We start from the raw sequence: 11,943 nt of genomic DNA on the forward strand, positions 1-11,943 counted from the left end.
TCAAGGACACAGACACTTCCTAACTCCCAATGCACAGATTCTAGATGTAGCATCTAAGATAAATAAGTTTCTTTTTACATGATTAACAAAGATGGTGGGAAAGAACCAGGATTTGGTGGTCAGCCGCTTAAGGTTCGTAAGGCTCAGTGTCACGGGAAAAGCACCAAGTTTTAAATCCTGTGCCTTCACTTACTAGCTATGAAGGTATTATTTAAAAACTGTCAAGAGGTATCTCTTCCCTACAAAAGTTATGAGATGACCTGAAATGTGGGTGCAAGTGCCTGGCTAGACTGTAAAATGTTCAGCAAAGGCCTATCACTGAACGCCAGACACAAAGCAGCAGAAGTCAGCCAGGAAGCAGAGGCATATGCAGCGTCTCAAGTCCTTCTCAAGGATAAAATGATCACTGATAACAACAGAAGCTAATATTTACTGACGGCTTGCTATGTGCTGAAGGTTTTACATGCATTATTCTCCCATCAACCCTAGGAGTTGTGGTTAATTATAACACACATCTTACAGATGAGGAAATGGACTTAGAGTGTTAGCTTGTCCGAAGTTACCCAGCAAGCAAGTGGCAGAGTCGGGATCTGTACCCTGGCAGTCTGAATCCAAGGCAAATCCAAAACTCTGAACTACGCTATCTACTAATGCTTGCCAGGGCTGTGAAACCATTATGAGATGCCGTACTTGGGAACTGCACCGAAGGGCGAGGGTCTGCATTCTCCTTCTGTCGTAAAATCACAACGTCGCCATCTTTTAAGCCGTAAGAAGCCAGTGATCTGTGGTTGTCTGTGAGAGGTCTTTCAGCGTAGACAATCTGCAACCAGAAAATATTTAATAGTATAAAGCACCGAGAAGTAACATGGCACAGAACAGAAAGACTACAGTTTTCCTCTTCATTAGAGAATGTCACTCCCTGCTCAACACCCTCCAGTGATTTCCCATCATACCTAGAATAAAAGCCAAAATCCTTCTCGTCAACTATTAGGCCCAAACAATTTGGCTCCCTGGCTCCCCCACGACCTCATCTCATACCATGATTGCTATTCCTCAAATAATACCAGCAACTTCCCCCTTAAGGCTGTTTCACTTGTTGTTCTCTCTACCTGAGGAATGTTCTTTCCCAGGTCATTTTTTTAAGGTTTCTGATCAAACACTACCTCTTCAGAGTCCTTCCCTAATATTTAAAGTGCACCCTCACCTCCCATACTATATATTTTTTCTTTATGGTCTCTCTGTCCCACTAAAATGTAAGCTACTCTGAGGACAAGGACTTTACTTTTTTCGCCATATCCCAAATGCCTAGAACAGGGGCCTGGTAGATAAATAATGCCCAAGTATTTGCTGAATTAAAGGGCAAATAAATCTATGGGAAGTAGACAATTTTAGATTTAATATTGAGCAGGGAGGGAAATGGGTATGATTTATTCTGGGGATAACTGCAATACTATTAAATAATATGTTCACTCCCTACCCACAAGTTTTAGTGAGATATAATTGACATACAACGCTGTATTAGTTTTAGTTGTACAACATAATGATTTGATATATGTATATATTGTAAAATGATTACCATGATATGTTTTGTTAACATCCATCACCCCATATAGTTATAAATTTTTCTTCTTGTGATGAGAATTTTTTTTTTTTTTTTTTTTCCCCATGCTGTGGCCTCTCCCATTGCGGAGCACAGGCTCTGGACGCGCAGGCTCAGCGGCCATGGCTCACGGGCCCAGCCGCACCACGGCATGTGGGATCTTCCCGGACCGGGGCACAAACCCGTGTCCCCTGCGTCGGCAGGCGGACTCTCAACCACTGCGCCACCAGGGAAGCCCCCGTGATGAGAACTTTTAAGATCTACTCTTAGCAACTTTCAAATATATGATACAGTGTTGTTAACTCCAGTCACCCTGCAGTACATGACTGTACTGTGTCCACTTTTAAATGGTCTCACACACAAGCTTCCTGAGTTCTTCCTTCTCTTCGACCTTCCCCAAACTTTTATCACTTTTATGTTTATGAGTGGAAGATAACAGTGGAAGAAATTAAAAAAAGAACAATTAAACACAGATGGAAAAAAGGATCAGGGATGTATTACTAAGGAAAACAGTTTTATGATGTGCAATCGAACACTGAAGAAAGCCTGAGAGCATAAAAACAGATGAAACAACCGGCTGTGGAAAGAAAAGGGACAAAGGGCATACTATGATTTCACCATGAAGGAACACAAAACCTAACCCGCATCATGACCTACTCTGTAGAGGGGCATTCAGAACAGACTCTGGCTTTGAAAGGTTTTCTTCCCAACAATTCACTTTCCACGAGGCCACTGGCAAACTGAGGTACTTGAGTTCTGTCCTGGCTCTGACAGGGCCCCTGACAAACTGAGGTACTTGAGTTCTGTCCTGGCTCTGACAGGGCCCCTGACACTCAGCTGGTCCAGGCTTCACAGTTCCCATTTGTCAAGCAAGCAGCCGGGGCTAGATAATCATTACACCTATCCCTTCCAGGTCTTTCTGCTACACTACCATTTTACAATGTTTCAAGTGTCCTCATAGCTCTCATAGTAAAACTGCCTGACACAGAGCCTGAAAAATACAGGATTTAAACTGGAAAAAAAAAAAGATCTGTCATATCTGATCTCAGAATTTGCAATGACATGAGAAATAGAATAGGAAACTCAATTTAGTTCCTTCCAAAATCAAATACTTCTGGGGTTAAACAAAAAAATGATCTGTAGAATTTGTAGGCTGAATTATATTTTTTAAGTTCTATACAGGACTAGAGAAAGTATTGTTAGTTCCTACCCTCACCTGCAAAGTTAAAATTTGTTACAATAGATTGCAACTGTCATTCTATCGACCCATTCACTCTCCCTTATTTAAGCATACATCTCATAGTAAAAGTATACCAGAATCAACATAGATGGTTTGCAATACAACCTGAGTCATATTATAACTTCTGGGATTGCTTTAAAAACCACCACAAATCTGAAGTGACAAGTGTCATGGGTTGAGGTGTGCAGCAAGAAAGAGGCGTGCAAGAGACATGCCACGCAGGCAGCTCCTACAAGGGGGCTTCAACTTTGTGAAGCAACCATAAGGAAAGCACCAGTGGCCTAAGGCCTACTCCTTAATTTTCCTGGGTCAGAAATTCAACTATCAGTATATTTAGAGACACATGATCAGTCAATGTACTCTAACTGTACTTATAAGAGAACATTTACTTGTCTACAACGAGAAATCAGACTCAGGAGAATCAGAATGGTCCTATCCACAAGATCACTGAATTTCCTTCAGGCTGGAAATGCTACATGGAAAGCCATATTAAAATAGCGGACGGCTACCACTGAGGGAGCTCCGACTGGGAGCCAGCATCTTACTAGGTTCTCGCAGTCTTCCACCTAATCCTCATATCCTCTCGATTAAGTCTCATAATAATTTATGAAGTAGATATTAATTGTCCCATTTCATGTACAGGGAAACAAATTACTGTTAGGTGACCTGAGGCTCCATAGCTATTGAGAAGAGAACTGGGATTGGAGCCACAATGGCCTGACTTTACAGCCCATACTCTTTCCTAGTACCACATACAACTTTCCCAAATATAAGTCCAAAGTGGCATGGTGAATTAGCTTGACCTTTACAAGAGCTATTAAGCCACCTATCACTCCTAAGGGCCTCTACTCACCAGGGGGATCAAACACTGTCCACCGCTCAATGTATGCCCTGCCCTGAACATGAAGAAAGGAGCACTCACTACCAACCCCTCACTCTTTGGATCCCCATTTTACAGATGCCACACATCATTCCATCACTGTTCAGCTACACAGTTTTTCCTCAGCAGACAACATAATTTTTTAAAAAGAAGGCGGCCTGACCTAACAACAAAAATGTAAGATCCAGGTAGTCAGTACCATCCAACATGTAACATGAAGTATGGAAGACTGCTATCTGCCCCAATCTCCTAAAAATACTAGACTGCAGAATGTGGGTAAGGAACAAACATTCTTCATACTGACAAAGCAGCAGGTGTATACCATTCTAGTCCAAGGACAAAGATGAGATAAACAGTAGCTTAGTTGAAATTATAACTGCCACAAACAACTGGTTTTTGTTGTTGGTGTTGTTAAAATAGGCTTAAGAATCTAAGACAATTATTCTGTAGCTTAAGTTCCAGAATAAATCTGAATGATTTTCCAACTTAATATGAGCATCTAGTAGACCAATGGTTTCAAATTTCTACCAGTCAAAACAAAATGAGTTTTGTTTATGGCATTGGTGATACTTTCTACCATTCATAATACCCAGCTCAAAGGTTATAAGGCTCAAAATTCAAGTTTTGCCAGTTATAAGAACATACAACAGAAAAATTTATACAGCTACAAGTCTTTTTTTTGCGGTACGTGGGCCTCTCCTCTGTTGTGGCCTCTCCCGCTGTGGAGCACAGGCTCCGGACACACAGGCTCAGCGGCCATGGCTCACGGGCCCAGCCGCTCCGCAGCATGTGGGATCTTCCCAGACCGGGGCTCGAACCCGTGTCCCCTGCATCGGCAGGCGGACTCTCGACCACTGTGCCACCAGGGAAGCCCTGCTACAAGTCTTAATCTCCAAAACTGGCACAACTGCTAGTACTCCTCCAGAGGAGGCACCCTAGAGACTGAATTCTCATCTTAACCAATATTTAACAATCCACTAATTAATAAAACTCCAAAGCCTTTAGGCATGATGTCAAATGTTTCCTGGTCTCTGAATGAGAGATTTCAATCAATCAACAGATATCATAACAGTACATTTCTAGCATTAAGGATCATAAACTGGCCACGAAACCCTTGGAATCACATTTGAATGGCTTCATAATAGTATCTACCATTAGCTGAAAGCCCACTATATGCCAAGTGATCTACACATACCATCCCATGTAATAGTCAGCTTGACTTTTACAACCCTTCTGGAAGATAACTTGACAAGTTACTAAAAGCCTCCCAAAAGACCTGGCAATTCCATATCTAAGACTTTATCCTGAGGAAATAATCAGAAATGGAGACAAAGCCTTAAGTATAGGGCTTCCCTGGTGGTGCAGTGGTTGAGAATCTGCCTGCCAATGCAGGGGACACAGGTTCGAGCCCTGGTCTGGGAAGAGCCCACATGCTGTGGAGCAACTAGGCCCGTGAGCCACAACTACTGAGCCTGCGCATCTGGAGCTTGTGCTCCACAACAAGAGAGGCCGCGACAGTGAGAGGCCCGCGCACCGCGATGAAGAGTGGCCCCCGCTCGCTGCAACTAGAGAAAGCCCTCGCACAGAAACGAAGACCCAAAACAGCCAAAAATAAATATAAATAAATAAAAATTAAAAACAAAAAAACCCAGAAACCTGAGGGACATCCTAGATTCCTCTTAAAAAAAAATAAAAAAGCCTTAAGTATATAGGTATCCATGGACATGTTACTCATAACTGCTTCCAAATGTCCCCAATTCAATTCAAATGCCCAGCAAGGGATTTCCCTGGAGGCAAAGTGGTTAAGAATCCACCTGCCAATGCAGGGGACATAGGTTCAAGTCCTGGTCCGGGAAGATCCCACATGCCGCGGAGCAACTAAGCCCGTGCGCCACAACTACTGAGCCTGCGCTCTAAGGCCCCCGAACCACAACTACTGAGCCCACGTGCCACAACTACTAAAGCCCACGTGCCTAGAGCCCGTGCTGCACAACAAGAGAAGCCACCGCAATGAGAACCCGCGCACCGCAACGAAGAGTAGCCCCCACTCGCCCCAACTAGAGAAAGTCCACCTGCAGCAACGAAGACCCAATGCAGCCAAATTTTAAATAAATAAATAAATAAATAAATAGACCAACACAAACTCTCTTGTCTCCCTCCCTCCCTCCTTTCCTTCTTTTTTTTAAAGGTTTTTTAAAAAATTAATTCATTTATTTATTTTTGGCTGTGTTGGGTCTTTGAAAAAAAAAAAAAGCACAGCAAAATGAAAACTGTTAAATAAATTGCAGTACATCTGTATGATGGTATATTATGTGGCCATTAAAATGATAAACTGCAAGAATTTGAAATGTTATTGGAAAATGCTGACAATGCAGTGTTGACTGAAGAAAGGTATGAAATTGTTTATTACAGTTCAGGCCATATGTTTTAAAGATATATTGTAACTATATAAGAAGAAAAAAATACATTAAAAAGCAAACTGCAGTTATCTCTGAGTTATAAGGTAATAAGTAATGGTGTTCTTTTCTCCTTTTCTATATGTTACAAATTTTCTATAATGAATATGTGGTATTTATCAGAAAAGAAATACATGAAAATTACCTGTGAAAATAAACATGCCAAAACCAGCTACAATAGAAATTCTGTTTCTACTGGTTTAAAATAGTGTTTTGGGTTTCTCTGTTGGCGCAGTGGTTAAGAATCTGCCTGCCAATGCAGGGGACACGGGTTCAGGCCCTGGTCTGGGAAGATCTCACATGCCGCGGAGCAAATAAGCCCGTGAGCCACAACTACTGAGCCCATGTGCCACAACTACTGAAGCCCACGTGCCTAGAGCCCGTGCTCCAGAATAAGAGAAGCCACCGCAATGAGAAGCCCACACACCGCAACGAAGACCCAACACAATCAAAAATAAATAAATAAATTTATTTTAAAATAGTAACAATAAATAAAATAGTGTTTTACAGGGACTTTCCTGGTGGCGCAGTGGTTAAGAATCTGCCTGCCAACGCAGAGGACACGGGTTTGAGCCCTGGTCCGGGAAGATCCCACATGCTGCAGAGCAACTAAGCCTGTGCGCCACAACTACTGAGCCCACGTGCCACAACTACTGAAGCCTGAGCGCCTAGAGCCCATGCTCCTCATCAAGAGAAGCCACTGCAATGAGAAGCCTGCGCACCGCAACAAAGAGTAGCCTCCGCTCACCACCAACTAGAGAAGGCCTGTGTGCAGCAACGAAGACCAACGCAGCCAAAAATAAATATACAAATAAATAAATAAAAATAAACAGAATAGTTTTTATTTTAAACAAAATAGATCATGCTGTGTGCAGAGCTGCATTTCCAGGATCATACAGTTACTGTTATTATTTGGTATTTAAATATGCCTTCATTTGAGAGTTCTTATACATTCTGCACACTTTTTTTTTTTTTAACCACATGCCACCTACAGGGGTAAATTATAACAATCTTTCAAAAATGCAAAGATATTAATTTCAAGTGAAGCTAAGTTCTTAATAATTGTTCGAAGTTCCTCTAGCCAAGTCTGCATCAAAGCATCAAACAGGGCCATGACCGGCTTCCAAACCCACACTTGTGTTAAGAGATGGAACAGGCCCAGCTTCAATCACATGTGCAAGTGGAGATTGTTCCTATTCTAAATTTGTTATCACTGCATTATAACTACTGTAATCAGACTAGAGCTGTTAAAAATTAACACCCTTTCCAAGCATATCCTCATGCACAGTCGATGCTGATGTTGAAAGACTGAATTATAAGCCAGTGATCCTTAATGTGGGGCAGACATGCGACACAGTTCTTTAAGGATGTAGGAAGAAAACAGAAAATAATTAGAATTTGCATTTCCATTTTAGTTTATCCTTCCTTAAATTCTATCCTGTGCCTGTTTATAATGACCTAAGGTATTACTTCATGTATATAATTGATGTTTACAGCTATATATACATGTAATATACATGCATTTATATTATGCATACGCCATTAGTTCATATATATTATTTATTATATACATCACACAGATGCATGTTCCAAAACATTTTACTCAGAGGGATACGTGACCGAAAAAGTTTGCAGACCAGTGGTCTGGACACACAGTAACAGAAAAGAATAGCCAAAAACAAGGAAAAAAAATCCCCGTTAGAAATGGAGTCAGAAATGGAGGTGAAGGGACGAGAACAGAGAAGGGAAGTAAGAGGAGTAAAGGTAAAGAGACCAGGAGAACTTGGAGAGGAAGAAGGGGAAGAGGAGTAATATGGGAGAACCCTGGGAGGTAAAGGAGGGGTGGGGGGAGGCCCCAAGTAAGTGAAAACGATGTATTTGTGCATAAAAACTACAATGATATTTACTATTATGACTTGGTGAAAGGAAATGACTCAAGTGTCTAGGGTGGATCCTGTTCCTGCTTGATGGGCAAGCAACTGAAAGACAACGGACCACCAGACATCCTAAAATAGACACTGTGTTAGGTTACAATGGAGCCAACAGAACAAACTTGAAAAACAGGAGCTGTTTACCGGCTATGTAATACAGGCTTAACACTAGTTGGAGCCCAGGTTTCCATATGCTAATTTGGCTTGGGAAGGAAGTGAATGCCAAAACACTGACCTAATGAATAAGAAAGAATTTGGAGTTAGCCTAACCGTTCAATTAGTAAGGTACTGCTAACCTTCCGCACTGGCAGGACAGTGCCTGCCTTACCATACAATTAATCGTCTTTCGATCTGACACCCTCTTTTGGCTACAGCCATCTCAAAAAGTGCAGGAATACAGAAATCACAATCTTTGTCTTCTCCCAAGCCCAACAAAGTCAATTTACATTTTAATTTTTTATTTCCCCTACCAGCTGGTGATTATAACCAGGGTAAAAGCACAGCCAGAGGGAAGAGAAACAATTGAAAAAGCCACCTTCAAAAATCTGAGTTGATTTTTCCTCCCTACTTAAACTGCTCTTTTCTAGCTCTCTACCTGAGGGATTCATTGACAGGAGCTGGTTCCTGAGTTTTTGTGGATTCTTTTTTTTTTTTACAGAAGTTCCAAGAAATCCCTTTTGCCAGAATGCCTATTTGAGTGACACCTTGTGCCCCCAAATAAATTCTTTCTTGATATTCAGCTTATGCCAAGGTTCTAAAGTTCAAAGTGTAAAGAAATCATACTCACTTCTGAACAAAATATTGACACACTTGTTTACCGTAGCACAGCGCAGAACAAGCTGTAGTGAGGCAACAGTTTTTGGAACTATTTCATAACTGCAGTAGCAAATCAAGATTTACCTTCTGGGGCCTTGGACGACTTCTATAATTTTCTTAATGTTTAGACTATGCCCTCCGAGGCCCACTTATCAAGTCAGGATTTAGATGTTTCAGTGTGAAGGCCACAGAGTTATTGCCACCCAATCTGTCTGGTGGCAGCGTCAGAGCATTTTAAGAATAAATTACTCTGCTTACTTAAAATGTAAGAGCAGCTTAATTTCTTTCCAGCAGGGCAAGGGAAATGAAACAACCAAATCACACTGAGGCCATATTTAAGCAAATATCCTCATCTAGCACTGAGCTTTGAACTCACCCAAACTGAACTGTGACCTGAAAGAAAGAGGGATCTTGGCCTACTACCAGGGAAGAAACCACAGAAATAGTTTCGGTTGAACTAATAAAATTACTTTAAAAAAATAATAATTTAACCAGAAACGCATGTGATAGGGAAAAGAGCATTTCCAGAGGCTTCAAAACAAGGTGGTGCAAGTCTCAAACTTTTCCCTTCACTTCGAGCGCAAATCTCTACACATAAGGTAAATTACGTTTACTTAGGCAGGAGCCCTCTCCAAAAAAGCACATGAACATCCATCTACCACAGTGATCCAAACTGGTATTTCTGGTTGGGGAAGCAGAATGCATGAACTCTTGCAAACCTACGGCTTCTTCTTAGGTCTACGCCGACACCCCAAACTCAAGAAATTAGAGAAGGGGTCAAAGAGCCACAAGGTGGGGCGGGCCGCCCGACAGTGCACGCGCTCCTCAGGCTGCAGTGGGTGCGTCTGCGGTCAGGTTCTCCGCTCTCTCCCCCAGCACCCCACCCCACGCTTGGGGCGTATGGGGGCAGCCACCGATTCCAGCTCCCTCCCGGATGCGGGGGTGGGCTGGGAATGGCCATCCTGCTTCCCCTCCACTCCCCAATTCCTCACCAGCAGCAAAAGGAGTGCGTGAGGCCCCGAGGCGGGAGGGCTAGCTCCGGAGGGAGGCCCCACTCGCCGCTCAGCGTACCTGGCTCTCGGCTGCGGGGATGCCGGACTCGAGCTCACACAGCGCGCGGAAGTTGTGCAGCTCGAAGTCGGCGTCGACCTGGAGGGAAAAGGTCACCTCGGAGAGGTCCCTCCGCACACAGTACACGGTGAGCAGCATGGCCCGGGCCCGACCCAGCTCGGCTCGGCCCGGCCTCGGCGCGGGGCGGCGGCGGCGGCGGGGCCTGGCTGGTGCTGCAGGCGGACGGCGCGGGCTGCTCGCTCGCCCGCCCGTTCGCTCCTTCCCTCCCTCACACACGCTCAGTGACTCACTCCCTCCCACCCTCACCAGCAAGTACAGCCGCCACCACCCGCCTGCAACTTCGTCTGCCTGCCTGCCGGCCTGCCTGCCTCCCACCGCTGCCGCCAAGCGCGCCAGCCGCCCGGCGCCCCGCCCCGCCGCAACGCCGATGCCGTAAAGCCCGCCTGACCCGCTCCGCCTTCGCGGCGCAGCGGAGGGGCGGAGCTGGGAAGGGGAGGCGGGAAGTAGGAGAGGATTGCAGGGCTCTGGGGACGGGAGAGGGTGGAAGGGCGAGGAAAGGGGAACAAACGAGGAGAAAGAAATAAGTATTAATTGCTTGATTTAGTAAGTGACGTCGGTGGAGGACTCCAAAATCTCATTTATTCATCCGACAGGCATTTATTGAGCGCGTGTTGGCAAATAGCCACGTGGGTACAAAAATGCATAAAAATACAGGTCTTTGCCCTTAACGAACTCTCAAACTGATACAGGAGACTGAGAACCTAGCAGATTGTTCTCAGACATATTTTCCAAAGTAGAAATTGAGGCTCAGACAGCTTACTTTTCTTCTTGTTCTGATGATTTAGGGTTAAAACCAAAATCACGAACCCCTGCTCACTGGCCCCTGCTTTGCTCTTCGCTCTTCAGCCCTGCCTCCTGAGCCCTGTCTGCACTCTGCCCTCCCTGCCACATTGTGACTTTCAGTTCCTCCTAAGCTCCATTTCCCTGCCTCGTAAATATTTTTCCCTCTACTTGGACTGCTTCTTTCCTAGCCCTGGCAAACCCCAGCACCTATTGCAGTGCTTTTTATTGGGCACAGCTTAGAATCCACTCGATAAAATATGTGTTACTTTAATGGCCTGTTTAAGCCACATAGCTGATGAGAAATAGAAGCCCAAAACATGAGGATGAGTCAGAAAACCGAAAGGGAAAGAGGAGGATACAATGGATACAAGATTGGCATCTCCTCATTTACTCCCCACTCCCCCATCCACGGAGTAGGGACACCCTCTTCTATTATAACAGGAGGGAAGGAGGGGTCAGGATGGCTATGGATGCAGGTAAGTGTAGGTAGGTTTGGTGGCAAGAAAGTAAGGGAAAGACCAGCTGAAGATGTATCTCTGTAAGGGAAGAGGGAAGGTTTTCTGTGGAGCATAAAGACAGAAGGTGGAGGGAGGGGGCGGGGTGGAGAAGAGTGGTTGTTATCAGGTACAGAAAGCCTACCAATGGCTTACGCAAGTGAGGGTTTATTTTTCTTATGGGATAGGAAGCCTGGAGGTAGACAACAGCATTGGTTCAGTGACTCAGTGATACAAGGGACAGTATTTTGGCAAATCTTTTGGCCTTTCCCTGAAGGTCATGATATAGCTGGTTGCCTCCACCCCATGCATCATTTTCTTGTCCAAGCAAGAGGTTGCCCAGGAGTCCCCCAGTAGGTTTCTGCTTACATCTGGCCAGAACTGTGTCACACAGATGCAAGAAAAGGCCAGGAAGGGGCTTCCCTGGTGGCGCAGTGATTGAGAGTCCGCCTGTCGATGCAGGGGATACGGGTTCGTGCCCCGGTCCGGGAAGATCCCACATGCCGCGGAGCGGCTGGGCCCGTGAGCCATGGCCGCTGAGCCTGCGCGTCCGGAGCCTGCGCGTCCGGAGCCTGTGCTCCGCAAGGGGAGAGGCCACAGCAGTGAGAGGCC

The 11,943-nt window shown here is 44.7% G+C and overlaps 2 protein-coding genes across 3 annotated transcripts in view; one reads left to right on the plus strand and one right to left on the minus strand.

The window, feature by feature from the left end:
* DDI2 (DDI proteasomal shuttling factor 2) overlaps window positions 1-10,258 on the minus strand; it is a 34,316-nt gene extending 24,058 nt beyond the window's left edge. For both annotated transcript variants that reach the window (XM_024749841.1, XM_024749840.1), the window contains exons 1-2: window positions 9,995-10,258; window positions 691-820 (exon numbers count right to left, since the gene is read on the minus strand). In XM_024749841.1, coding sequence (XP_024605609.1) covers window positions 691-820; window positions 9,995-10,132 — 268 coding nt within the window. In that variant the 5' untranslated portion in view covers window positions 10,133-10,258. The remainder of the gene's footprint in view (window positions 1-690; window positions 821-9,994) is intronic.
* AGMAT (agmatinase (putative)) overlaps window positions 10,131-11,943 on the plus strand; it is a 25,187-nt gene continuing 23,374 nt past the window's right edge. The window contains exons 1-2 of the mRNA XM_024749992.1: window positions 10,131-10,199; window positions 10,304-10,426. Coding sequence (XP_024605760.1) covers window positions 10,131-10,199; window positions 10,304-10,426 — 192 coding nt within the window. The remainder of the gene's footprint in view (window positions 10,200-10,303; window positions 10,427-11,943) is intronic.

The sequence above is a fragment of the Neophocaena asiaeorientalis genome, unplaced genomic scaffold (genome assembly GCF_003031525.2).
Source record: "Neophocaena asiaeorientalis asiaeorientalis breed wild unplaced genomic scaffold, Neophocaena_asiaeorientalis_V1.1 scaffold275, whole genome shotgun sequence".
Taxonomy (NCBI): domain Eukaryota; kingdom Metazoa; phylum Chordata; class Mammalia; order Artiodactyla; family Phocoenidae; genus Neophocaena; species Neophocaena asiaeorientalis.